Genomic DNA, 26,417 nt, shown 5'->3' with positions numbered 1-26,417 from the left:
GCCCCGCTAGGGGATGGAATGGGACAAACTCCCAGGATGAAAAGGGATGAGTTCCTCAAAGATCCCAGGATGAGAAGGGACAAACTCCCCACAGACCCCAGGATGAAAAAGGATGAGGCCCCCCAGATCCCAGGATGGAACGGGACAAACCCCACAAATCCCAGGATAAAATGGGACAAACTCCTCACAAATCCCAGGATAAAATGGGACAAATTCCCCACAAATCCCAGGACAGAACAAGGACAAACTCCCCACAGATCTCCAAAGAGAGAATGGGACAAACTCCCCACAGATCCCAGGATGGAACAGGACAAGCTCCTCACACGTCCCAGGACAGAACAAGGACAAACTCCTCGCAAATCCCAGGATAAAATGGGACAAATCCCTCAAATATCCTTCAACAGAATGAGACAAACTGCCCCCAAACCCCCCCAACCCCCTCCTCCCCATGTCCCCACCCCTCCTCACCGTGAGCTCTGGAACAGCCGGGCAGCTCCGGCCCCGCTAGGGGATGGAATGGGACAAACTCCCCACAGACCCCAGGATGGAATGGGACAAACTCCCTTCAGATCCCCGGACAGAACAAGGACAAACTCCCCTCAGATCTCCAAAGACAGAATGGGACAAACTCCTCACAGATCCCAGGATGAAACCAGATGGGAAAAAGACTCCTCAAAGATCCCAGGACAGAATGGGACAAACTCCTGACAGATCCCAGGACAGAATGGGACAAACTCCCCTCAGATCCCCCAGAACAGACAGAACAAGGACAAACTCCCCACAGATCCCAGGATGGAACGGGTAAACTCCTCACAGATCCACCAGGACAGGATGGGACAAACTCCCACAGATCCCAGGACAGAATGGGACAAACTCCTCACAAATCCCAGGATGGAATGGGACAAACTCCCCACAGACCCCAGGATGGAAAGGGATGAGTTCCTCACATATCCCAGGACAGAATGGGACAAACTCCTGACAGATCCTCCAGGACAGAACAAGGACAAACTCCCCACAGACCCCAGGATGGAATGGGACAAACTCCCAACAGATCCCAAGATGGAAACAGATGGAGATCCCCACAGATCCCAGGATGGAATGGGACAAACTCCTGACAGATCCCGGGACAGAATGGGACAAACTCCCCACAGATCCCAGGATGAGAAGGAATGAGTTCCTCACAGATCCCAGGACAGAACAAGGACAAACTCTCCACAAACGCCTCACATATCCCAGGATGGAATGGGATCCCAGGATGGAACGGGACAAACTCCTCACAAATCCCAGGATAAAATGGGACAAACTCCCCACAGACCCCAGGATGGAATGGGACAAACTCCCCACAAATCCCAGGATAAAATGGGACAAACTCCCCACAGACCCCAGGATAGAACAAAGACGAGCTCCCCTTGGATCCCCCAGGACAGAACAAGGATGAGCTTCCCTTGGAGCCCCCAAAACCCCTCCCCACCTCACTGCATCCACCCCAAACCCCCTCCCCATTACCCCAAACCCCCTCCCCATTCCCCCAAACCCCCTCCCCAGTCCCCACCCCTCCTCACCGTGAGCTCTGGAGTAGCCGGGCGGTGCCGGCCCCGCTCCGCCCGTTTGCCCCGGGCCCTGCGCGGCTCCGGCGGGCGGAGGCAGCGCCGGCATCTGCGGCTGCATCCCCGGCAGCGGCCGCTTGCCCTGCACGGCCACCTGCAGGTGCTCGGGGAGGGGCTGCCCCCGTGCCAGCAGCTTGTAGGCCATGATCTGTGCCCGCAGCTGGTGCAGCTGGGCGGCGTTGAAGGGCGAAGGGCCCCGGCCCAAGGCGGGAGAGTCGGAACCGGAACCGTCCAGGGCGGCGCCGGAGCCGCCGGCGGAGCTGCCGGAGGGGCCGTTGGATGGGACGGGGCTGGAGGCGTGCTCGGAGCCGCCCAGGGGGGACGGGTAACCTGGGGGACACAGAAAAATCAGTGGGGAGAGGTTGAATCCATCCCTGAGGCAAATCCCATCCCATTCCAAATTTATCCCTGAAGCATTTAGAAAGAGAAATCCCATTCCCAATCCATCCCTGAAGCAGCTGGAATAGAAATTCCATTCCCAATCCATCCCTGAAGCATTTGGAATGGGAAATTCCATTCCCAATCCATCCCTGAGGGAGTTGGAATAGAAAATCCCATTCCCAATTTATCCCTGAGCCGTTTAGAATGGGAAATTCCATTCCCAACCCATCCTTGAAGGATTTAGAAATAGAAATCCCATTCCCACTCCATCCCTGAGGTAGTTGGAATAGAAAATCCCATTCCCAATTTATCCCTGAACCGTTTGGAATAGGAAATCCCATTCCCAATTTATCCCTGAACCATTTGGAATGGGAAATCCCATTCCCAATTTATCCCTGAACCATTTGGAATGGGAAATCCCATTCCCACTCCATCCCTGAAACATTTGGAATAGAAATTCCATTCCCAATCCATCCTTCAGGTAGTTGGAATGGGAAATCCCACTCCAAATTTATCCCTGAAGCATTTAGAAAGAGAAATCCCATTCCCAATCCATCCCCCTGAGGCAGCTGGAATGGGAAATCCCATTCCCAACCCCATCCTTGAGTAATTTGGGATGGGAAATCCCATTCCCAACCCATCCCTGAGGCACTGGAGCTGCCGTTGGATGGGACGGGGCTGGAGGCGTGCTCGGAGCCGCCCAGGGGGGAGGGGTAACCTGGGGGACACAGAAAAATGGGTGGGGAGAGGTTGAATCCATCCCTGAGGGAGCTGGGATGGGAAATCCCATTCCCAATTTATCCCTGAAGCATTTGGAATGGGAAATCCCATTCCCAATCCATCCCTGAAGCATTTAGAAAGAGAAATCCCATTCCCAATCCATCCTCAAAGCAGGAGGGATGGGAAATCCCATTCTCAATCCATCCCTGAACCATTTGGAATGGGAAATCCCATTCCCAATTTATCCCTGAACCATTTGGAATAGAAAATCCCATTCCCAATTTATCCCTGAACCATTTGGAATGGGAAATCCCATTCCCAACCCATCCTTGAAGGATTTAGAAATAGAAATTCCATTCCCAATCCATCCCTGAAGCATTTGGAATGGGAAATTCCATTCCCAATCCATCCCTGAGGCAGCTGGAATGGGAAATCCCATTTCCAGTCCACCCCTGAGGCAACTGGAATGGGAAATCCCATTCCAAATTTATCCCTGAACCATTTGGAATGGGAAATCCCATTCCCAATCCATCCCTGAAGCATTTGGAATAGAAAATCCCATTCCCAATCCATCCCTGAAGCATTTGGAATGGGAAATTCCATTCCCAATCCATCCCTGAAGCATTTGGAAATAGGAATTCCATTCCCAATCCATCCTTCAGGTAGTTGGAAGGGGAAATCCCATTCCCAATTTATCCCTGAACCATTTAGAATGGGAAATCCCATTCCCAATCCATCCCTGAGGCAGCTGGAATGGGAAATCCCACTCCAAATCCATCCCTGAGGCATTTGGAATTGGAAATCTGTTCCCCAGTCCATCCCTGAGGTAGTTGGAATAGGAAATCCCATTCCCAATCCATCCCTGAACCATTTGGAATGGGAAATTTCATTCCCAATCCATCCCTGAGGTAGTTGGAATAGAAAATCCCATTCCCAATTTATCCCTGAACCATTTGGAATAGAAATCCCATTCCCAATCCATCCCTGAGGTAGTTGGAATAGAAAATCCCATTCCCAATTTATCCCTGAACCATTTGGAATAGGAAATCCCATTCCCAATTTATCCCTGAATCATTTGGAATGGGAAATCCCATTCCCAATTTATCCCTGAACCATTTGGAATAGGAAATCCCATTCCCAATTAATCCTTGAGGCATTTGGAATTGGAAATCTGCTCCCAAATCTCTTGGCCAGGAATAAAGAGCAAGGAATCCTCTCCCAAAATCCAAATTCAGGATTTGGACACCTCTCCTCCCCTTCCCAAAATCCCAATTTTGGGAATGCTGAAAACCTCCCAAAATCCAAGGATTTTCCAGGGATTTTCTGAGGATTTTCCCAAGGATTTTCCCAAGATTTTTCCCACGATTTTCCCAAGGATTTTCCCAATGATTTCCCCAATGATTTTCCCAAGATTTTCCCAATTATTTTCCAAGGATTTTCCCAATTATTTTCCCAGGATTTCCCAAAGGATTTTCCCAATGATTTTCCCAGGATTTTCCCAGAATTTTCCCAATGATTTTCCCAGGATTTTCCCAGGGTTTTTCCCTGGATTTTCACAAGATTTCCCTCTAGATTTTCGCATTAATTTTCCCAATGATTTCCCCAATTATTTTCCCTGGATTTTCCCAATGATTTTCCAAGGATTTTCCCAAGATTTTCCCAAGGATTTTCCCAGGATTTTCCAAGGATTTTTCCCTGGATTTTCCTGAGGATTTTCCCAGAATTTCCCCAAGGATTTTCCAAGGATTTTCTCAAGTATTTTCATAGGATTTTTTAAAGATTTTCTCAGGGATTTTCCCTGGATTTTCCCAATGTTTTTTCAATGATTTTCCCTGGATTTTCCCAAGGATTTTGCCAATGATTTTCCCTGGATTTTCCCAATGATTTCCCCAATGATTTTCCCAAGGATTTTCCAAGGATTTTCCCAATGATTTTCCCAGGATTTTCCCAATGATTTTCCCAGAATTTTCCCTGGATTTTCCTGAGGATTTTCCCAGGGATTTTCCAATTATTTTCCCTGGATTTTCCAAGGATTTTCCCTGGATTTTCCAAAGGATTTTCCCAGGATTTTCCCAAGGATTTTTCCCTGGATTTTCCTGAGGATTTTCCCAGGGTTTTCCCAGAATTTTCCCAATGATTTCCCCAGGATTTTTCCAAGGATTTTACCAAAATTTTCCCTGGATTTTCCCAATGATTTTCCCAGAATTTTCCCAGGATTTTCCCAATGATTTTCCCTGGATTTTCCCAATGATTGTCCAAGGACTTTCCCCAGGAATTTCCCTGGATTTTTCCCAGGATTTTCCCAAGGATTTTCCCAGAATTTTCCCAGGATTTTCCCAGGATCCCAACCTTGGGAATGCTGATCCATGGGGCTGGGGGGGGGTCCCATCCCCGCGTGCCCCCCCGGCCGCATCCCCATTCCCTTCATCTGCCCGTAGCGAGGATCCTCCGCCATTCCCTTCTCGTGCATCGCGTCCAGGGGCTGCAAAAAAATCACAGAAATCAGGGAAATCCTGGAAAAAATTCTGCTCCAAACCCCCCCAAACTTACAGAATTATAGCCCAAAAAATCAGGGAATTATTGGAAAAAATTCCGTTCCAAATCGCCCCAAACCTACAGAATTATATCCCAAAAAATCAGATTTCAGCACGGAATTCATGCTGGAAATTCTGCTCCCAACTCACAGAATTATATCCCAAAAAATCAGTGAATTCCTGGAAAAAATCTGTTCTCAACTCACAGAAATATATCCGAAAAAATCAGAGAATTCCTGGAAAAAATTCTGTTCCAAATCCCCCCAAACCCACAGAATTATATCCCAAAAAATCAGGGAATTCATGAAAGAATTCTGTTCCCAACCCACAGAATTATATCCCAAAAAATCAGAGAATTCCTGAAAAAAATTCTGCTCCCAACCCACAGAATTATATCCCAAAAAAATCAGTGAATTCCTGGAAAAAATCTGTTCTCAACTCACAGAAATATATCCTAAAAAATCAGAGAATTCCTGGAAAAAATTCTGCTCCAAATCCCCCCAAACCTACAGAATTATAGCCCAAAAATCAGAGAATTCCTGGAAAAAATTCCGTTCCAAATCGCCCCCAAACCTACAGAATTATACCCCAAAAAATCAGGGAATTATTGGAAAAAATTCTGTTCCAAATCCCCCCAAACCTACAGAATTATATCCCAAAAAATCAGGGAATTCCTGGAAAAAATTCTGCTCCAAATCCCCCCAAACCTACAGAATTATATCCCAAAAAATCAGGGAATTATTGGAAAAAATTCCGTTCCAAATCGCCCCAAACCTACAGAATTATATCCCAAAAAATCAGATTTCAGCAGGGAATTCATGCTGGAAATTCTGCTCCCAACCCACAGAATTATATCCCAAAAAATCAGAGAATTCATGAAAGAATTCTGTTCCCAACCCACAGAATTATATCCCAAAAAATCAGAGAATTCCTGGAAAAAATCTGCTCCAAACCTTTAGAATTACATCCCAAAAAATCAGAGAATTCAAGAAAGAATTCTGCTCCCAACCCACAGAATTATATCCCAAAAAATCAGGGAATTCATGAAAGAATTCTGCTCTCAAACCACAGAATTATATCCCAAAAAATCAGAGAATTCAAGAAAGAATTCTGCTCCCAAACCCACAGAATTATATCCCAAAAAATCAGGGAATTATTGGAAAAAATTCTGCTCCAAATCCCCCCAAACCCACAGAATTATATCCCAAAAAATCAGAGAATTCATGAAAGAATTCTGCTCCCAACCCACAGAATTATATCCCAAAAAATCAGAGAATTCCTGGAAAAAATTCTGTTCCAAATCCCCCCAAACCTACAGAATTATATCCCAAAAAATCAGAGAATTCATGAAAGAATTCTGTTCCCAACCCACAGAATTATATCCCAAAAAATCAGAGAATTCCTGGAAAAAATTCTGTTCCAAATCCCCCCAAACCTACAGAATTATATCCCAAAAAATCAGGGAATTCATGAAAGAATTCTGCTCCCAACCCACAGAATTATATCCCAAAAAATCAGAGAATTCCTGGAAAAAATTCTGCTCCAAATCCCCCCAAACCCACAGAATTATATCCCAAAAAATCAGAGAATTCCTGGAAAAAATTCTGCTCCAAATCCCCCCAAACCTACAGAATTATATCCCAAAAATCAGGGAATTCCTGGAAAAAAATCTGCTCCCAACCCACAGAATCATATCCCAAAAATCAGAGAATTTCTGGAAAAAATTCTGCTCCAAATCCCCCCAAACCCACAGAATTATATCCCAAAAATCAGAGAATTCAGGAAAGAATTCTGCTCCCAACCCACAGAATTATATCCCAAAAAATCAGATTTCAGCAGGGAATTCATGCTGGAAATTCTGCTCCCAACCCACAGAATTATATCCCAAAAAATCAGAGAATTCCTGGAAAAAATTCTGTTCCAAATCCCCCCAAACCCACAGAATTATATCCCAAAAAATCAGAGAATTCCTGGAAAAAATCTGCTCCAAACCCACAGAATTATATCCCAAAAAATCAGAGAATTCCTGGAAAAAATTCTGCTCCCAACCCACAGAATTATATCCCAAAAAATCAGAGAATTCATGAAAGAATTCTGTTCCAAATCCCCCCAAACCTACAGAATTATATCCCAAAAAATCAGAGAATTCCTGGAAAAAATCTGCTCCAAACCCTCAGAATTACATCCCAAAAAATCAGAGAATTCCTGGAAAAAATTCTGTTCCAAATCCCCCCAAACCTACAGAATTATAGCCCAAAAAATCAGAGAATTCCTGGAAAAAATCTGCTCCCAACCCACAGAATTATATCCCAAAAAATCAGGGAATTCCTGGAAAAAATTCTGCTCCCAACCCTCAGAATTACATCCCAAAAAATCAGAGAATTCCTGGAAAAAATTCTGCTCCCAACCCACAGAATTATATCCCAAAAAATCAGATTTCAGCAGATTTCACCAGTTTCTTCTTCTCTTCTCCACCTTCCTCTCCTTCTCCATCTTCTTCTTCACCTCCTTTGATTTTGGAATTCTGGGATTCTTCACCTTGGATGGTCCCAAAACCATCAAGCCCAACCCTGAAGGTTTTTGAGGTCTGGAATTTCTGGAATTCTGGGATTTTGAGGTCTGGAATTCTGGGATTCCTCACCTTGGATGGTCCCAAAACCATCAAGCCCAAATCTGATGGTTTTTCAGGTCTGGAATTTTGGAATTTTGAGGTCTGGGATTGTGGGATTCTGGAGTCTGGGATTGTGGGATTCTGGGTTTTTGAGGTCTGGGATTCTGGAATCCTGAAATTGTGAAATTTTGAGGTCTGGGGTTCTGGAATTCTGGGGTCTGGATTTGTGGGATTCAGGAATTTTGAGGTCTGGGATTCTGAGGTCTGGAATTGTGGGATTCTGAGGTTTGGGATTCTGGAATTCTGGAATTCTGAGGTCTGGAATTCTGGGATTTTGAGGTCTGGAACTGTGGAATTTTGAGGTCTGGAATTCTGGGATTCTGAGGTTTGGGATTCTGGAATTCTGGAATTCTGAAATTTTGAGGTATGGGATTCTGGAATTCTGGAATTTTGAGATCTGGAATTGTGGAATTCTGAGGCATGGAACTCTGGAATTCTGGGACTCTGAGGTATGGAATTGTGGGATTCTGAAATTTTGAGGTCTGGGATTCTGGAATTTGGAGGTCTGAAATTGTGGGATTCTGGGGTCTGGAATTCTGGAATCCTGAAATTCTGAGGTCTGGAATTCTGAAATTCTGGAATTTTGAGGTCTGGAATTCTGAAATTCTGGAATTTTGAGGTCTGGAATTCTGGGATTCTGAGGTCTGGGATTGTGGGATTTTGGAATTTTGAGGTCTGGAATTCTGGGATTCTGAGGTCTGGAATTCTGGGATTCTGAGGTCTGGAATTCTGGGATTCTGAGGTCTGGGATTGTGGGATTTTGGAATTTTGAGGTCTGCAATTCTGGGATTCTGAGGTCTGGAATTCTGGAATTCTGGAATCCTGAGGTCTGGAACTCTGAAATTCTGGAATTTTGAGGTCTGGAACTCAGGAATTCTGCAATGTTGAGGTCTGGAACTCTGAAATTCTGGAATCCTGAGGTCTGGGATTCTGAGATTCTGGAATCCTGAAATTCTGAGGTCTGGAATTCTGAAATTCTGGAATTTTGAGGTCTGGGATTCTGGAAATCTGAGGTCTGGAATTCTGGAATTCTGAGGTCTGGGATTCTGAAATTCTGGAATTTTGAGATCTGGAACTCTGGAATATTGAGGTCTGGAATTCTGGAATTTTGAGGTCTGGAATTCTGGAATTCTGGAATTTTGAGCTCTGGGACAGTGGGCTCTCTCTCACTCACCTTGTGCAGGGGGTGGATGGTGTCCGGCGCGTAGCCCGGCGCCGGCAGCGCGTGCCCGGAGTGCCCGGAGTGGGCGGAGCCAGGGGAGGGGCCGGGGGAGGGGCCCAGCATGGAGCTGGGGGAGGGGCCAGGCCCGGGGGAGGGGCCGGGCCGGGGGGTCCCGCCCAGGGGGGGCTCCGGGGTGGCCATCTCACATCAGGGGCTGGGAACGGCACCTGGAATTGGGAAATATGGCAATAATTAATGATTAATAATTATTATTAATAACTGATAGTTAATAATAATTCTGGGATTGAGGGAGAGTCAGGGGGTCCCGCCCAGGGGGGGCTCCGGGGTGGCCATGTCACATCAGGGGCTGGGAACGGCACCTGGAATAAGGAAATATGGCAATAATTAATGATTAATAATTAATTATTAATAACTGATAGTTAATAATAATTCTGGGATTGAGGGAGAGCAAAGGGGGTCCCACCCAGGGGGGCTCCGGGGTGGCCATCTCACATCAGGGGCTGGGAACGGCACCTGGAACAGGGAAATATGGCAATAATTAATGATTAATAATTAATAATTAATTATAATTAATTGATAATTAATGATTAATAATTCTGGGATTGAGGGAGAGCAAAGGGGGTCCCACCCAGGGGGGGCTCCGGGGTGGCCATCTCACATCAGTGGCTGGAAATGGGCACCTGGAATAAGGAAAATAATATGGAATAATTAACGATTAATAATTATAAATTGATTAATTAATTAATTAATGATTAATAATTAATAATCCTGGGATTGAGGGAGAGCCAGGGGGTCCCGCCCAGGGGGGGCTCCGAGGTGGCCATGTCACATCAGGGGCTGGGAATGGCACCTGGAATAAGGAAATATGGCAATAATTAATGATTAATAATTAATTATTAATAACTGATAGTTAATAATAATTCTGGGATTGAGGGAGAGTCAGGGGGTCCCACCCAGGGGGGGCTCCGGGGTGGCCATGTCACATCAGGGGCTGGGAATGGCACCTGGAATAAGGAAATATGGCAATAATTAATGATTAATAATTGATTATTAATAATTCTGGGATTGAGGGAGAGCCAGGGGGTCCCGCCCAGGGGGGGCTCCGGGGTGGCCATGTCACATCAGGGGCTGGGAATGGCACCTGGAATGGGGAAATATGGCAATAATTAATGATTAATAATTAATAATTGATTATTAATAATCCTGGGATTGAGGGAGAGTCAGGGGGTCCCGCCCAGGGGGGGCTCCGGGGTGGCCATGTCACATCAGGGGCTGGGAATGGCACCTGGAACAGGGAAATATGGCAATAATTAATGATTAATAATTAATAATTGATTATTAATAATTGATAATTAATTAAGGGATTGAGGGAGAGTCAGGGGGTCCCGCCCAGGGGGGGCTCCGGGGTGGCCATGTCACATCAGGGGCTGGGAATGGCACCTGGAACAAGGAAATATGGGTTAATTAGGGAAATAATTAATGTTTATTAATTAATGATTAATGATTAATAATTCTGGGATTGAGGGAGAGTCAGGGGGTCCCGCCCAGGGGGGGCTCCGGGGTGGCCATCTCACATCAGTGGCTGGAAATGGGCACCTGGAATGGGAATATTAATTAATTATAAGAATCATTAATTAATAATAATTAATAATTGACAATTAATGACTAATAATTCTGGAACTGAAGGAGCATCAGGTGGGAAATGTCCTTCCCAATCCATGGTCAAGGAATGAGCAAGGAACTCTCCACAGTTTGTGCTCCTCAGGCAGGAGGAATTCAAATAATAATTTAAAAATTTAGTAATTAAAAATAAAGATTAAAATGAAAATTAAGTAATTAAAGTTTAAAATCATTTCATTATATTAAATAATTAAAATTCCATTAATTTAAATAATTCAAATTCAATTTTTTGAAATTTTCTCCATTCTTCCTCTTTTTCATTTCATTTTTCATTTAATAAAAATTATTTCATTTTAATTAAATAATTTCATTTAATTCTTTGAAATTTTCTCTATTCTTCCTCTTTTTCATTTCATTTTCCATTTAATAAGAATTATTTCATTTTAATTTAATAATTTAAATTTAATTATTTGAAATTTTCTCCATGCCTCCTCTTTTTTATTCAATTAAATTAATTTAATTTGATTTAATTTAATTTAATGTATGAAATCACCTACCTAAGGGCATGGCAGTCCTCAATGCCTCACAGGGACGAGCTCCTAACGTCAGGCTGGGGGAAAAATGAGAATTAATTAGGAATTAATTAGGGAATTTCATTATCCAACAGCATTAGCAGAGCAGAAAATTCCTAAAAATGGGAAATTCTTCATGGATGAGGCAAATTTGGGGGATTTTGGGGGAATTTCCAAACTGAATTCCCAAAAATATAATTGGGATTTTTAAATGGGATTCCCAAATCCATAACTGGGAGTTTTAAATGGAATCCCCAAAACCCTAATTGGGATTTTTAAATGAAATTCCTAAATCCATAATTGGGATTTTTAAATGGGATTCCCAAAAATATAATTGGGATTTTTAAATGGGATTCCCAAAAATATAATTGGGATTTTTAAATGGGATTCCCAAAACCATAACTGGGATTTTTAAATGAAATTCCTAAATAAATAATTGGGATTTTTAAATGGGATTCCCAAAAATATAATTGGGATTTTAAAATGGGATTCCTAAAAATATAATTGGGATTTTTAAATGGGATTCCCAAATCCATAATTGGGATTTTTAAATGGAATTCCCAAAAATATAACTGGGATTTTTAAATGGGATTCCCAAATCCATAACTGGGATTTCTAAATGGAATTCCCAAAAATATGATTGGGATTTTTAAAATGGAATTCCCAAAAATATAATTGGGATTTTAAAATATAATTTTTTGGGAAGGGTCTCAGTTTGGAGGGAGGGTCCAATGGGGGGTTCAGTGTCCTCAGGAAGGACAAAACCAGAAAAAATCCCGGAATATTTTTGGGGGAAAAAGGGGAAATTTGTGTGAGGATTTTGGGATATGGAGGGAAAGGGGGAAGAAAAAAGGGAATTTAATTTAGGGGGTGTGGGAAAAGCGGATTTGGGAGGAAATAGGGGGATAAAAAGGGAGGAAATGGGGGATTTAGGATGGGGAGATCCTGTGAGGGGAGACTGATCCTGAGGGGGCTGAGGGGGGATTCTGTGAGGGGATCCCAAGATGGAGGATCCTCTGAGGGGGGATTGATCTGAGGGATTGAGGGGAGAGTCCATGAGGGGATTCCATGAGGGGGGACCCCAAGATGGAGGATCCTCTGAGGGGGGATTGATCCTGAGGGGTTGAGGGAGAATCCTCTGAGGGGATTCCATGAGGGGGGACCCCAAGATGGAGGATTCGAGGGATCGACCCTGAGGCTGAGGAGATCTGGGGGATGCATGAGGGAACCCTGAGGGGGTTGAGGGGGGATTCTATGAGGGGACCCCAAGATGGAGGATCCTCTGAGGGAGGATTGATCCTGAGGGGTTGAGGGAGAATCCTCTGAGGGGATTCCATGAGGGGGGACCCCAAGATGGAGGATCCTCTGAGGGGGGATTGATCCTGAGGGGCTGAGGGGGATTTCTGAAGGGATCCATATGGAGGATCCTTGAGGGGGGAATAATCCTTAGTGTTGAGGGAGAAACCTCTGAGGGGATTCCATGAGGGGGGACCCCAAGATGGAGGATCCTCTGAGGGGGGATCAACCCTGAGGGGGTTGAGGGGGGATTCTGTGAGGGATTCATGAGGGGGGATCCAAGATGGAGGATTTGAGGGGAATCAATCCTGAGGGGCCTGGGAGTTCGATGAGGGGGGATCCTCCTGAGGGAGTCCATGAGGGGATTCCATGAGGGGGAATTGATCTGAAGGACGCTGAGGGGGATTTTCTGAGGGGACTTGAGGGGATCCTCTGAGGAAGGATTGATCCTGAGGGGTTGAAGGGGGATCCTCTGAGGGGGATCCTCTGAGGGAGGATCATCTGAGGGGAAGCTTTTGAGGGAACCTCTGATGGGATCATTCCTGAGGGTTTGAGGGAGAATCCTCTGAGGGGAGACCCTCTGAGGGGGGATCAATCCTGAGGGGAAGCTTTGAGGGAGAATCCTCTGATGGGATCATTCCTGAGGGGGCTGAGGGGGAATCCTAGGAGGGGAACCTTTGGGGGGATCTTATGAGGGAGGATCAATCCTGCGGGAGGATCCTATGAGGGGAATCTTTGCGGGGAGATCAATCCTGAGGGGGCTGAGGGAGGTTCTGATGAGGGAGGATCCTATGAGGGAATCCCATGAGGGGATCCCATGAGGGGGGATTGATGGGGAATCCTATAAGGGGGGATCCCATGAGGGGACCTATCCTGAGGGGATTCTCTGAAGGGGGATCAATCCTGAGGGGTTGAAGGGGGAATTTGAGGGGATTCCATGAGGGTGGATCCTCTGAGGGGGAATCAATCCTGGGAAGGCTGAGGGGAGATCAGTCCTGAGGGGATTGAGGGGGGATTTTATGAGGAGAACTTTTGAGGGGATCCTCTGAGGGGGAATCCTATGAAGGAAATCTTTGAGGGGGGATCCTCTGAGGGAAATCTTTGAGGGGAGATCAATCCTGAGGTGGCTGAGGGGGGATCCTCTGAGGGAATTCCATGAGGGGAGATTCTATGAGGGCATCCATCCTGAGGGGGGATCCTATGAGGGGAACCTTTGAGGGCATCTTCTGAGGGAGGATCCTATGAGCAAATCCTCTGAGGGGAAATCAGTCCTGAGGGGTTGAGGGGGGGATCCTCTGAATGGAACCTTTGAGGGGATCCTCTGAGGGGGAATCGATCTTTAGGGGCTGAGGAAGGTTCCTATGAGGGAGTATCCTATGAGGGGGGATCGATCTTGACGGGGTTAAGGGGGGAACCTATGAAAGGGCATCAATTCTGAGGGGGCTGAGGGGGGATCCTATGAGGGGATCGATCCTGAGGGGGCCGAGGGGGTCCCGCTCTTGTGAGGGGGAGAAGAACCCCAAGGCCCCGCGCTGAGGGCGCCGCCGGTGCCGAACAAAGGGCCCGTGACCCTCGCGGGCCGCCGTATCCACCCCTCACCCCCCCTCAGCCGGCCTTACCGGAGCCGGAGCCTTTCCCGGAGCCCTTCCCGAGGCTCATCCCGGCCCGATCCAAACGCGATCCCGAGCCCGGTGCCGGCAGGGGGAACAAAGGAGCCGCCGGAGCCGCCGCCGCCGCCTCAGGGAGCGCCGGGCCCGCGCCTGCGCGTCCCGCCCCACGCAGCCACCCCGCCCACCGCGCGCGCTCAGCCAATGGCGCGGCGAGCCGGCGCCGGCGCGGCCAATGAGAGGCGAGACGAGGGACGCGCGCGCGGCTCCTGGGGCTCCGCCCACAGAAGGAGCAGCCAATGGGAACGCGGCGCGCTGCCCCCCCACAGTAAAAAGAAGGAGGGTGGAAGGGCAGGCTACGCCCACACGCTGTGCGGCAGCCAATGGGAGGCGAGCTCAGCCGATTTCCCCCCCCGTCCCCCACCTGACTGAGCCGTCAGTCTCTCATCCAGCCAGCCAATCAGCGCGGCGTCCTCCCTCCGCTGCCAATGAGGAGGCGGGAACTGAAAAGGGGAGAGGCAGGGCTTGAACGCCGCGCATGCGCAGAGCGCGCGGCACTGCGGCGGGGGGGAGGGGCGGGAGAGAAGCCGGGCTCCGGTGGGGGAGGGGCGGAAAAGGGGGAGGGGATCCCCGGATTTTGGGGGGTCCGAGGGATTTTGGGGTTCCCATTCAAGGGGGATCCCGAAATCTGGGGGGTCCCAGGGATTTGGGGGATCTGGGGGCGTCCCAGTCCAGGGGGATCCCCGGATTTGGGGGATTTGGGGGGGGTCCCAGGGATTTTGGGGGGTCCCAGTTCAAGAAGATTCCAAAATTTGGGGTTCCCAGGAATTTGGGGGATTTTGGGGCTCCCAGTGCAGGGAGATCCCGAAATTTGGGGTTCCCAGAGATTTTGGGGGGGGTCCCAGGGATTTGGGGGTCTCCATCCAGGGCGATCTCAGAATTTTGGGGGTCCCAATCCAGAGGGATCCCAGAATTTTGGGGGGCTCTCAGTCCAGATGAATCCCAAGATTTTGGGGGTCCCAATCCAGTGTGATCCCTGGATTTGGGGGGTCCCAGGGATTTTGGGGGGGGTCCCAGGGATTTGGGGGATTTTGGGGGTCCCAGTCCAGGGGGATCCCCGGATTTGGGGGATTTTGGGGGGTCCCAGTTCAAGAAGATTCCCAAAATTTGGGGGTCCCAGGGATTTGGGGGATTTTGGGGGGTCCCAATCCAGTGTGATCCCTGGATTTGGGGGGTCCCAGGGATTTTGGGGGGGTCCCAGAATTTTGGGGGTCCCAGTCCAGGGGGATCCCCGGATTTGGGGGATTTTGGGGGTCCCAGTTCAAGAAGATTCCAAAATTTGGGGTTCCCAGGAATTTGGGGGATTTTGGGGGTCCCAGTGCAGGGAGATCCCAAAATTTGGGGTTCCCAAGGATTTTGTGGGGGGTCCCAGGAATTTGGGGGATTTTGGGGGTCCCAATCCAGTGTGATCCCTGGATTTGGGGGGTCCCAGGAATTTTGGGGGATCCCATTCCAAGGCACCCAACACCCCCTGGAACATCCCCCCATGTCCCAAACCTTGTCTTCGTTCAATATCTTTATTTTTAACCTCAGATTTAGAAAGGACAAAGAGAAATAAAAAGAAAATCCAAGGGAGAGGAACCTTCAGCCAGGTGTGCTCCAAACCTGGATCTCCTGGGTTCTGCCCACCGGGGACCATCCAGAGCAGATCCTCCCATGGTGGAGAAGACATCCAAACCTATCTAGTGTTGCTTAAAACCACTAAAAGATGGAAAAAAATGAGATTTTTCTGGATCAGAAGTTGACAAATTGAGGAGGATGAGGAACCTTCACCCAGGTGTCCTCCAAACCTGCGTTCTGCCCACCGGGGACCATCCAGAGCAGATCCTCCCATGGTGGAGAAGACATCCAAACCTATCTAGTGTTGCTTAAAACCACTAAAAGATGGAAAAAATGAGATTTTCCTGGGTCAGAAGTTGACAAATTGAGGTGGATGAGGAACCTTCACCCAGGTGTCCTCCAAACCTGGATCTCCTGGGTTCTGCCCACCTGGGCTCACTGGGGATCCATCCATCATGGGAGATGGACTGATGGTGGAGAAGACATTCAAGTGTTGCTGAAGACCACCAAAAGATGGAAAAAATGAGATTTTTTTGGGTCAGAAGTTGACAAACGCAGGAGGATGAGGAACCTTCACCCAGGTGTCTTCTCAACCTGGATCAAGAGGGTTCAGTGGGGACCATCCAGAGCAGATCCTCCCATGGTGGAGAAGACCTCCAAGGCTATCTGGTGTTGCTTAAAACCACTAAAAGATGGAAAAAATGAGATTTTTCTGGGTCAGAAGTTGACAAATTGAGGAGGATGAGGAACCTTCACCCAGGTGTCCTCCAAACCTGGATCAAGAGGGTTCACTGGGGACCATCCAGAGCAGATCCTCCCATGGTGGAGAAGACATCCAAACCTATCTAGTGTTGCTTAAAACCACTAAAAGATGGAAAAAATGAGATTTTTCTGGGTTAGAAGTTGACAAATTGAGGTGGATGAGGAACCTTCACCCAGGTGTCCTCCAAACCTGGATCTCCTGGGTTCTGCCCACCTGGGCTCACTGGGGATCCATCCATCATGGGAGATGGATTGATGGTGGAGAAGACATTCAAGTGTTGCTGAAGACCACCAAAAGATGGAAAAAATGAGATTTTCCTGGATCAGAAGTTGACAAATCCAGGAGGATGTAGAACCTTCAGCCAAGAGGGTTCCTCCCACCTGGGCTCACTGGGGACCATCCAGAGCAGATCCTCCCATGGTGGAGAAGACATCCAAGGCTATCTAGTGTTGCTTAAAACCACTAAAAGATGGAAAAAATGAGATTTTTTTGGGTCAGAAGTTGACAAATTGAGGAGGATGAGGAACCTTCACCCAGGTGTGCTCCAAACCTGGATCTCCTGGGTTCTGCCCACCTGGGCTCACTGGGGATCCATCCATCATGGGAGATGGATTGATGGTGGAGAAGACATTCAAGTGTTGCTGAAGACCACCAAAAGATGGAAAAAATGAGATTTTTTTGGGTCAGAAGTTGACAAATCCAGGAGGATGTAGAACCTTCAGCCAGGTGTCTTCTCAACCTGGATCAAGAGGGTTCCTCCCACCTGGGCTCACTGGGGACCATCCAGAGCAGATCCTCCCATGGTGGAGAAGACATCCAAACCTATCTAGTGTTGATGAACACCACCAAAAGATGGAAAAAATGAGATTTTCCTGGGTCAGAAGTTGACAAATTGAGGAGGATGAGGAACCTTCACCCAGGTGTCCTCCAAACCTGCGTTCTGCCCACCGGGGACCATCCAGAGCAGATCCTCCCATGGTGGAGAAGACCTCCAAGGCTATCTGGTGTTGCTTAAAACCACTAAAAGATGGAAAAAATGAGATTTTTTTGGGTCAGAAGTTGACAAATTGAGGAGAATGAGGAACCTTCACCCAGGTGTCCTCCAAACCTGCGTTCTGCCCACCGGGGACCATCCACGTTGGGTTCTCCTGCGGACCACGGACCTGCAGCAGCTCACGGAGCTCCTCCCGCGCCCTGCACCGATGTTTGACCAAATTACAGCTCTGCGAGAAGCTCCTCCCACACTGGGGACACGCGTAGGGCCTCTCCCCGGTGTGACACCTCTGGTGGGCCACCAGCCCCGAGCTCTGCGAGAAGCTCTTCCCACACTGCCCACACTCGTAGGGCCGTTCTCCAGTGTGGGTCCTGTGGTGGACAATCAGGCTGAAGCTGGCGCTGAAGCTCTTCCCGCACTGCCAGCACACGTAGGGACGTTCTCCGGTGTGGGTCCTCCTGTGCTTGACCAGCGTGGAGTTGTGCTTGAATCCCACCCCACAGTCGGGACAGCGGAAGGGCCTCTCGTCCGTGTGGACGCGCTGGTGGAGCAGGAGGTCGGACGCGGTGTGGAAGCTCTTCCAGCACTGCTGGCACTCGTAGGGCCTCTCCCCGGTGTGGATGCGCTGGTGGACCACCAGGGCTGAGCTGCTCTTGAAGCTCCTCCCGCAGTCGGGGCAGCAAAACGGCCGCTCCTCGGCGTGGCTGCGCTGGTGCTTGAGGAGCGTGGTGGTGGTGTAGAACCTCTGGTGGCACTGGGCACACTCGTAGGGCCTCTCCTCAACGTGGTCCCTCTGGTGGATGACCAGGCTGGAGCTCTCGCTGAAGTTCTCCTCACACTCCTCAGTGTGGTTCCTCTGGTGGATGACCAGGCTGGAGCTCTCATTGAAGTTCTTACACTCATAGGGTTTCTCCTCAGCATGGTCCTTCTGGTGGACGATCAGGCTGGAGCTCTCATTGAAGTTCTCACACTTGTAGGGTTTCTCCTCAGCATGGTCCCTCTGGTGGATGATCAGGCTGGAGCTCCCACTGAAGTTCTCCTCGGCGTGGTCCTTCTGGTGGATGATCAGCTTGGAGCTCTTGCTGAAGTTCTCCTCACACTCGTAGGGTTTCTCCTCAGCATGGTCCCTCTGGTGGACAATCAGCCTGGAGCTCTCACTGAAGTTCTCCTCCCACTCCTCAGCATGGTCCCTCTGGTGGATGACCAGGCTGGAGCTCCCACTGAAGTTCTTCTCAGCGTGGTCCTTCTGGTGGATAACCAGGCTGGAGCTCTCATTGAAGTTCTCCTCAGCGTGGTCCTTCTGGTGGATGACCAGCCTGGAGCTCCCACTGAAGTTCTCCTCACGCTCCTCACTGTGGATGAACTGGGCTTTCACCACCTTGGAGTTGTCACTGAAGGTCTGCCCACACTCCAGAAGGTGGAACGGCTTCTCCTCCGCGTGTGAGCGCTGGTGCACCACGAGCTCCCCGACGCTCTTGAACCTCCGACTGCACTGCTCACACTCGTAGGGCTTCTCCCCAGCGTGGCTCCTCTGGTGGACAATCAGGTTGGAGCTGTTGGTGAAGCCCTTCCCGCACTGAGGACACTCGTAGGGACGTTCTCCAGTGTGGCTCCTGTGGTGGACAATCAGCTGCGAGCTCCTGCTGAAGCTCTTCCCGCACACCCCGCACTCGTAGGGCCTCTCCCCGGTGTGGTTCCTCTGGTGGACCACCAGGTAGGAGCTGGTGCTGAAGCTCTTCCCGCACTGCCCGCACACGTAGGGACGTTCCCCGGTGTGGATCCTGCGGTGGGTGGTGAGCGTGGAGTTCTCCCTGAATCCCTTCCCACAGTCGGGACAGCGGAACGGCCGCTCCTCGCTGTGGATCCTCTGGTGACCACGGAGCGTGGAGCTGCTCTGGAACCTCTTCTTGCACACGTCGCACTCGTAGGGTCGTTCCCCGGTGTGGTTCCTCTGGTGGACGATCAGGTGGGAGCTGGTGCTGAAGCTCTTCCCGCACAGCCCGCACTCGTAGGACCTCTCGCCGTTGTGGATCTTCTGGTGGACGATCAGGTAGGACCTGGTGTTGAAGCTCTTCCCGCACACCCCACACACGTAGGGACGTTCTCCCGTGTGGATCCTGTGGTGGCGGATCAGGGATGATCTCCACTTGAAGCTCTTCCCACACTCGGAGCACCTGTGGGGCTTCTCCTCCCCACCCTGGAGCTGCTCATGGACCTCCAGCTCGGCCTCTGCCACCGGCTCCTCGCTGCTCTCCATGCTCAGCTCCTGCTCGGGGGGAGCAAGGACAAGGACACGATGGGATTTGCCCCCGTGGGGACAAGGACACGATGGGATTTACCCCCGTGGGGACAAGGACACGATGGGATTTGCCCCCGTGGGGACAAGGACACGACGGGATTTGCCCCACAAGGACAGGATGGGATTTTGCCCCCGTGGGGACAAGGACAGGATGGGATTTGGGATTTGCCCCAAATAGGAAGGATTGAGAATTTGGGATTTGCCCACAACAATTCAGGAAGGATTTGCCCCACAATTCAGGATGGGAAAAGATGGGATTTGGGATTTGCCCCACAATTCAGGATGGGATTTGCCCCACAAGGACAGGATGGAATTTGGGATTTGCCCCACAGGGACAAGTTCAGGACAGGATTTGCCCCACAATTAAGGATGGGATTTGCCCCACAGGTTCAGGAAGGGATTTGCCCCACATCCAGCATGGGATTTGCCCCACAATTCAGGGTGGCATTTGGGATTTGCCCCACAATTCAGGATGGGATTTGCCCCACAAGGACAAGGACAGGATGGGATTTGCCCCCATGGGGACAAGGACACGATGGGATTTGCCCCCTGGACGGCATGGGATTTGCCCACAAGGACACGATGGGATTTGCCCCACAATTCAGGACAGCCATTTGGGATTTGCCCACAGTTCAGGAAGGGATTTGCCCCCGTGGGGACAAGGACACGATGGGATTTGCCCCACAATTCAGGATGGGATTTGGGATTTGCCCCCATCCCAGGACAGGATTTGCCCCCACGCCCCCATTTGCCCTCCCCAGGCCGAGCTGGCAGCTGCCCCAGCACACAGAGGGTTAAAAGGGGCCCTGCCTTCCTCGAGATTTCCTGAAAAATCTCTTTTTTTAGGGTTTTTTCCCCTCTCCTGAGCAGCTCAGAAGCCTCTGAGGAAAAGATAAACAAGAATTATCTGCGGCTGCGGAATGCAAGAGGCGCGGCCGGGATTGGGCCGCACTGCTTGTTTTTAATTTTTTTTAAATTTGTTTTTAATTTGTTTCTAATTCATGGCCAATCACGGGGAGCAGGCTCGGATTCTCTCAGGGTCAGCAGCTTTTGATATCGTTCTTTCAGGATTTTTTCCTTTTCAGCCTTCTAAAGAAATCTTTCTTCTATTTTTAGTATGGTTTTAATGTATAATTTACTTTAAAAATAATATATATCTTTAAATATGCAATTTTAATTATTAGCTATATTAATACATACAGTTTTATTAAATTATTTTCTTTAAATACAATATATATCTTAAAAATATAATTTAAATTAATATATTAATATATATAGTTTTAATATATAATTCTCCTTAAATATAATGCAATATAAAAAGATAATAAACACATTTTAATTAATATATTAATATATATAATTTAATTATATGATTTTCTTTTAATATAATATATATCATAAAATAAAGAATATATTTTAAAGTAAGACATATTGTTTTTATATATAATTTTCTCTTATTATAATATATATAAAATAATAAATATAATTTTAATTAAGATCTATATTAATATCTATAGTTTTAATAAATAATTATCTTTTAATATATATCATAAAATAACAACTATAATTCTAATTAATATATATACTATTAATATTTATTTTATTTTAATATAATATATATCATAAAAATATATTTTAATTAATATATATTATAATATAGAGAGTTTTAGTATATCATTTTCTTTTAATATAATATCTATCCTAAAATAATAAATTTTAATGTAATATACATCATAAAATAATAAATCAGCCCTATAAAATAATAAATAATAACTAATACAAAATAATAAATCAATGCTTCCAGTTCCCTCCCAGCGCTCCCAGTTCCCTCCCAGCGCTCCCAGTTCATTCCCAGCGCTCCCAGTAAGACCGAGCTCCCCCATCCGCGCTCACCTGCGCGCTCCGGGGCTGATGCGGCCGCTCTTCCTCCCGCTCCTCCTCTTCCTCTGTCCCTCCTCTTCCTCCTCCTGGTCCCCCGTGTCCCTCCTCCTCCTCCTCTTCCTCCTCCTGGTCCCCCGTGTCCCTCCTCCTCCTCCTCCTCTCGCCCTCGCTCCTCCTTTCCTTCCTCCTCTGTCCCTCCTCTTCCTCTCGCTCCTCCTTCTCTCCCTCCTCTCTGCCCTGGGAGCGATACTGGGAGGGAACTGGGAGGGACCTGGGAGCGCTGGGAGCGATACTGGGAGCGATGGGAAGGAACTGGGAGCGCTGGGAGCGAACTGGGAGCGCTTTCCCGGCCGGTGCCGCTCTTACTGGGAGCGCTGGGAGCGAACTGGGAGCGCTGGGAGCGATACTGGGAGCGCTTTCCCGGCCGGTGCCGCTCTTACTGGGAGCGCTGGGAATGAACTGGGAGCGCTGGGAGGGAACTGGGAGCGCTGGGAATGAATGGAGCGATGGGAAGGAACTGGGAGCGCTGGAGGGAATGGGAGCGCTGGAGGCGATACTGGGAGCGCTGGGCGATACTGGAGCGCTGGGAGGGAACTGGGAGCGCTGGAGCGATTTGGAGCGCTGGAGGAACTCGGAGCGCTGGAGCGATACTGGAGCGCTAGGGGCGATACTGGGAGCGCTGGGAGGAACTGGGAGCGCTGGAGCGATACTGGGAGCGTGGAAGCGAACTGGGAGCGTGGAGCGATATGGGAGCGGGAGCGATACTGGGAGCGCTGGGAGCGATACTGGGAGCGCTGGGAGGGAACTGGGAGCGCTGGGAGCGATACTGGGAGCGCTGGGAGCGAACTGGGAGCGCTGGGGGCGATACTGGGAGCGCTGGGAGCGAACTGGGAGCGCTGGGAGCGATACTGGGAGCGCTGGGGGCGATACTGGGAGCGCTGGGAGGGAACTGGGAGCGAAGAGCGCCGGGCGGGGCCGGCCTGAATGGGCGTAGTTATGCAAATCCGGGAGCGATCGCGCGCTGCGATTGGTGGGCGGGAGGAGCGCGGGGTTTGCTCGGTGACGTCATGGCCGGGTTTGGGGGGCGCGGAGCGTTCAGTGAGAGGGGAGCGAGAATGGGAATGGGGACAAGGAATGGGAAATGGGGACAGGGAATGCAGACACGGAGCGGGAATGGGGACAGGGAATGGGAAAGGGGACAGGGAATGGGAAATGGGGACAGGGAATGCAGACAGGGAGCGGGGATGGGGACAGGAATGGGAAAGGGGACCGGGAATGGAAAGCGGGAATGGGGACCGAGAATTGGGAGAGGGATTGGGAATGGGAACCATGGGGTGCCCAAAGTCCTGAGGAAACCCCAAATCCATCCCAGGAACCCTCAACTCCCTCTGGCCCAGCATCCCCCTCATCCCCTGGAAGATGCCCCCATGTCCCAAACCTTGTCTTCGTTTAATATCTTTTATTTCTAAACTCAGATTTAAAAAGCACAAAGAGAAATGAAGAGAAAATCCAGGCCACGGGGAGCCAGAAGGATGTGGAGCCCCCAGCCAGGTGTGCTCCAAACAGGGATCACCTGTGCTCTGCCCACCTGGGATCACCCAGAGCTCTGAGACCACTGGAGCTGGACCAGATCACAAAGTTCTTCCCACCGAGGGTGGACTCTAATGCTGGGTGCGTTGGTGCTTGGCCAAGGCGAAGTTCCTGGAGAAGCTCTTCTCGCAGTGGGGACACTTGTAGGGCTTCTCCCCGGTGTGGGTGAGCTGGTGCTTGCGGAGTTCGCTGCTGCTCACAAAACTCTTCTGGCACTGATCACACTCGTAGGGCTTCTCCCCAGTGTGGCTCCTCAGGTGGACAGTCAGGCCGGAGCTGTGTCTCAAGCGCTTCCCACACTGATCACACTCGTAGGGCTTCTCCCCAGTGTGCATTCTCAGGTGGATAGTTAGGCCGGAGCTGTGTCTGAAGCGCTTCCCACACTGATCACACTCGTAGGGTCTCTCCCCGGTGTGCGTTCTCAGGTGGACAGTCAGGTGGGAGCTGGAGGTGAAGCCCTTCCCACACTGGGGACACTCGTAGGGTCTCTCCCCGGTGTGGATCCTCCTGTGTTTGACCAGACCTGACTTGCGCTTGAATCCCACCCCACATTCGGGACAGCGGAAGGGTTTCTCATCCGTGTGGATGCGCTGGTGCATGAGGACTTCAGACGAGGTGGAACAGCTCTTCTGGCACTGATCACACTTGTAGGGCCTCTCCCCGGTGTGGATCCTCCTGTGTTTGACGAGGGTTGACTTCTCTTTGAATCCCACCCCACATTCGGGACAGCGGAAGGGCCTCTCGTCCGTGTGGATGCGCTGGTGCTTGAGGAGATCAGACGAGGTGTAAAAGCTCTTCTGGCACTGCTCACACTTGTAGGGCCTCTCCCCGGTGTGGCTCCTCAGGTGGACAGTCAGGCTGGAGCTGTCTCTGAAGCCCTTCCCACACTGATCACACTCGTAGGGCCTCTCCCCGGTGTGGATACGCTGATGGGTGATGAGGGTGCTGCTGTGCTTGAAGCCCTTCCCACAGTGATCACACTTGTAGGGCCTCTCCCCGGTGTGGATGCGCCGGTGCCTGTGGAGGTGGGAGACGGTTTTGAAGCCCATCCCGCAGTCGGGGCACTGGAAGGGCCTCTCGTCCGTGTGTGAGCGCTGGTGCACCACGAGATCACGGCTGCTCATAAAGCTCTTCTGGCACTGGTCACACTGGTAGGGTCGCTCCCCCGTGTGGCTCCTCAGGTGCACAGTCAGTTCAGGCCTACACCTGAAGCCCTTCCTACACTGATCACACTTGTAGGGTCTCTCCCCGGTGTGGATACGCTGGTGGGTGATGAGGGTGCTGTTGTGCTTGAAGCCCTTTCCGCAGTCAGGGCAGTAGAAAGGCCTCAGCTCGGTGTGAATGAGCTGGTGACGGAGGAGATGGGAGGACCTGTCAAACCTTTTCTCGCACTGATCACACTTGTAGGGCCTCTCCCCGGTGTGGATCATCCGGTGCCTGTTCAGGGTGGAGACGCGGTTGAAGCGCTTCCCGCAGTCGGGGCACTGGAAGGGCCTCTCGTCCGTGTGTGAGCGCTGGTGCCCCAGGAGATGACCACTGCTCATAAAGCTCTTCTGGCACTGGTCACACTGGTAGGGTCGCTCCCCCGTGTGGCTCCTCTGGTGGTAAATCAGGTGGTGCTTGGACGTGTAGCTCTTCCCGCACTCCCCACACTCATAGGGCCTCTCCCCGGTGTGGCTCCTCAGGTGGGCAGTCAGGTAGGACCTTGCTCTGAAGCTCTTCCCACACTGGGGACACTCGTGGGGTCTCTCCCCGGTGTGGATGCGCCGGTGGGTGTTGAGGTGGGACTTTTGCCTGAAGCCCTTCCCGCACTCACGACACTGGAACGGCCTCTCCTCGCTGTGAATGAGCTGGTGACTGAGGAGATGGGAGCTGCTCGGAAACCGTTTCCTGCACTGACCACACTCGTAGGGCCTCTCCCCGGTGTGGATGCGCCGGTGTGTGTTGAGGTTAGAGACGCTTTTGAAGCCCGTCCCGCAGTCGGGGCACTGGAAGGGCCTCTCGTCCGTGTGTGAGCGCTGGTGCACCAGGAGATCAGAGCTGCCCATAAAGCTCTTCTGGCACTGGTCACACTCGTAGGGTCCTTCCCCCGTGTGGCTCCTCAGGTGGACTGAAAGGGTGGAGCTGTCTCTAAAGCTCTTCCCACACTCCCCACACTCATAGGGCTTCTCCCCGGTGTGGATTCGCTGGTGGATGACGAGGCTGCACTTTTGCCTGAATGCCTTTCCGCAATTGGGACAGCGGAAGGGCCTCTCCTTGGTGTGAATGCTCTGGTGACTGACGAGATGGGAGTTGGTGTAAAACCTCTGATGGCATTCAGCACACTCATAGGGCTTCTCCCCAGTGTGGCTCCTCAGGTGGACAGTCAGTTTGGATCTCCACCTGAAGCTCTTCCCACACTCGGAGCACTTGTGGGGCTTCTCCTCCCCACCCTGGAGCTGCTCACGGGGCCCCAGCTCGGATCTCTGAGCCCCTCCATGGCCCAGGCTGGCTCTTTCCCCCTCGGATCCCCGCGCTCTGCCTTTGCAGCCCCTCCTGCTCAGGGATCTCCGCGGCTTCTCCTCCCCGTTGGCTTCTCCCTGCCGAGCCGTGGAGCCGCTCCAAACGGCCTCTGCCACCGGCTCCTCGCTGCTCTCCATGCTCAGCTCCTGCTCGGGGGGAGCAAGGACAAGGACACGATGGGATTTGCCCCCATGGGGACAAGGACACGATGGGATTTGCCTCCCCTGCCCCAAATAACCCTCCCGGAGCCCCCCGCGATGGGGTCGGGCCCAGCTCCCCCTCTCCGCTCACCTGCGGGCTCCGGGCGGCGATGCCGGCGGGGCCGGGGCAGCTGCGGCCGGAGCGGGGGAACCGCGTGGTGTTGGGGCGGTTCTTCCTCCCGGTGTTTCTGTTCCGTTGTCCCTCCTCTTCCTTTGTCCCTCCTCTTCCTCCTCCGCTCCTTCTCCCCCTCCTCCCGCTCCTCCTCCGCTCCGAGTCCGGCCCGGGCAGCGCCGGCCCCCAAAAGCAGGCGGGGAGCGAGGGCGTGGTTATGCAAATCTGAGAGCGATCGCGCGCTGGGATTGGTGGGAGGGAGGAG

The 26,417-nt window shown here is 50.4% G+C and overlaps 2 protein-coding genes across 3 annotated transcripts in view; both read right to left on the bottom strand.

The window, feature by feature from the left end:
- SMARCA4 (SWI/SNF related, matrix associated, actin dependent regulator of chromatin, subfamily a, member 4) overlaps window positions 1-14,341 on the bottom strand; it is a 75,008-nt gene extending 60,667 nt beyond the window's left edge. The window contains exons 1-5 of the mRNA XM_064737961.1: window positions 14,204-14,341; window positions 11,274-11,326; window positions 9,088-9,302; window positions 5,058-5,190; window positions 1,563-1,937 (exon numbers count right to left, since the gene is read on the bottom strand). Coding sequence (XP_064594031.1) covers window positions 1,563-1,937; window positions 5,058-5,190; window positions 9,088-9,276 — 697 coding nt within the window. The 5' untranslated portion in view covers window positions 9,277-9,302; window positions 11,274-11,326; window positions 14,204-14,341. The remainder of the gene's footprint in view (window positions 1-1,562; window positions 1,938-5,057; window positions 5,191-9,087; window positions 9,303-11,273; window positions 11,327-14,203) is intronic.
- A 1,418-nt stretch (window positions 14,342-15,759) lies between these two features.
- On the bottom strand, window positions 15,760-26,319 carry LOC135460984 (zinc finger protein 850-like). Of its 2 annotated transcripts, none has more exons than XM_064737965.1 (3): window positions 26,132-26,319; window positions 23,480-25,986; window positions 15,760-19,742 (listed from the first exon to the last, which is right to left on the bottom strand). In XM_064737965.1, exons 2-3 carry the CDS (start codon window positions 25,975-25,977, stop codon window positions 17,627-17,629), a joined length of 4,614 nt encoding a protein of 1,537 aa, XP_064594035.1. In that variant the 5' UTR covers window positions 25,978-25,986; window positions 26,132-26,319; the 3' UTR covers window positions 15,760-17,626. The 2 variants fall into 2 exon arrangements, with proteins under 2 accessions (XP_064594035.1, XP_064594033.1); XM_064737963.1 differs by lacking the exon at window positions 15,760-19,742 and having other exon boundaries at window positions 23,188-25,799; window positions 25,947-25,986.
- Between the last annotated feature and the right edge of the window lie 98 nt (window positions 26,320-26,417).

Source organism: Zonotrichia leucophrys, unplaced genomic scaffold (assembly GCF_028769735.1).
Source record: "Zonotrichia leucophrys gambelii isolate GWCS_2022_RI unplaced genomic scaffold, RI_Zleu_2.0 Scaffold_143_115142, whole genome shotgun sequence".
NCBI classification, from domain to species: Eukaryota; Metazoa; Chordata; class Aves; order Passeriformes; family Passerellidae; genus Zonotrichia; species Zonotrichia leucophrys.
Note: the sequence above shows the minus strand (reverse complement) of the source record. Positions and strands in the feature narration are given on the sequence as shown.

Coding starts and splice junctions, on each gene's coding strand:
- LOC135460984 (XM_064737965.1), bottom strand. CDS start 25,977: ATGGAGAGCAGCGAGGAGCCGGTGGCAGAGGCCGTTTGGAGCGGCTCC. Junction 19,743..23,479: donor ACCGGGGAGAAGCCCTACAA/GTGTCCCCACTG, acceptor GAAGCCCCACAG/GTGCTCCGAGTGTGGGAAGA.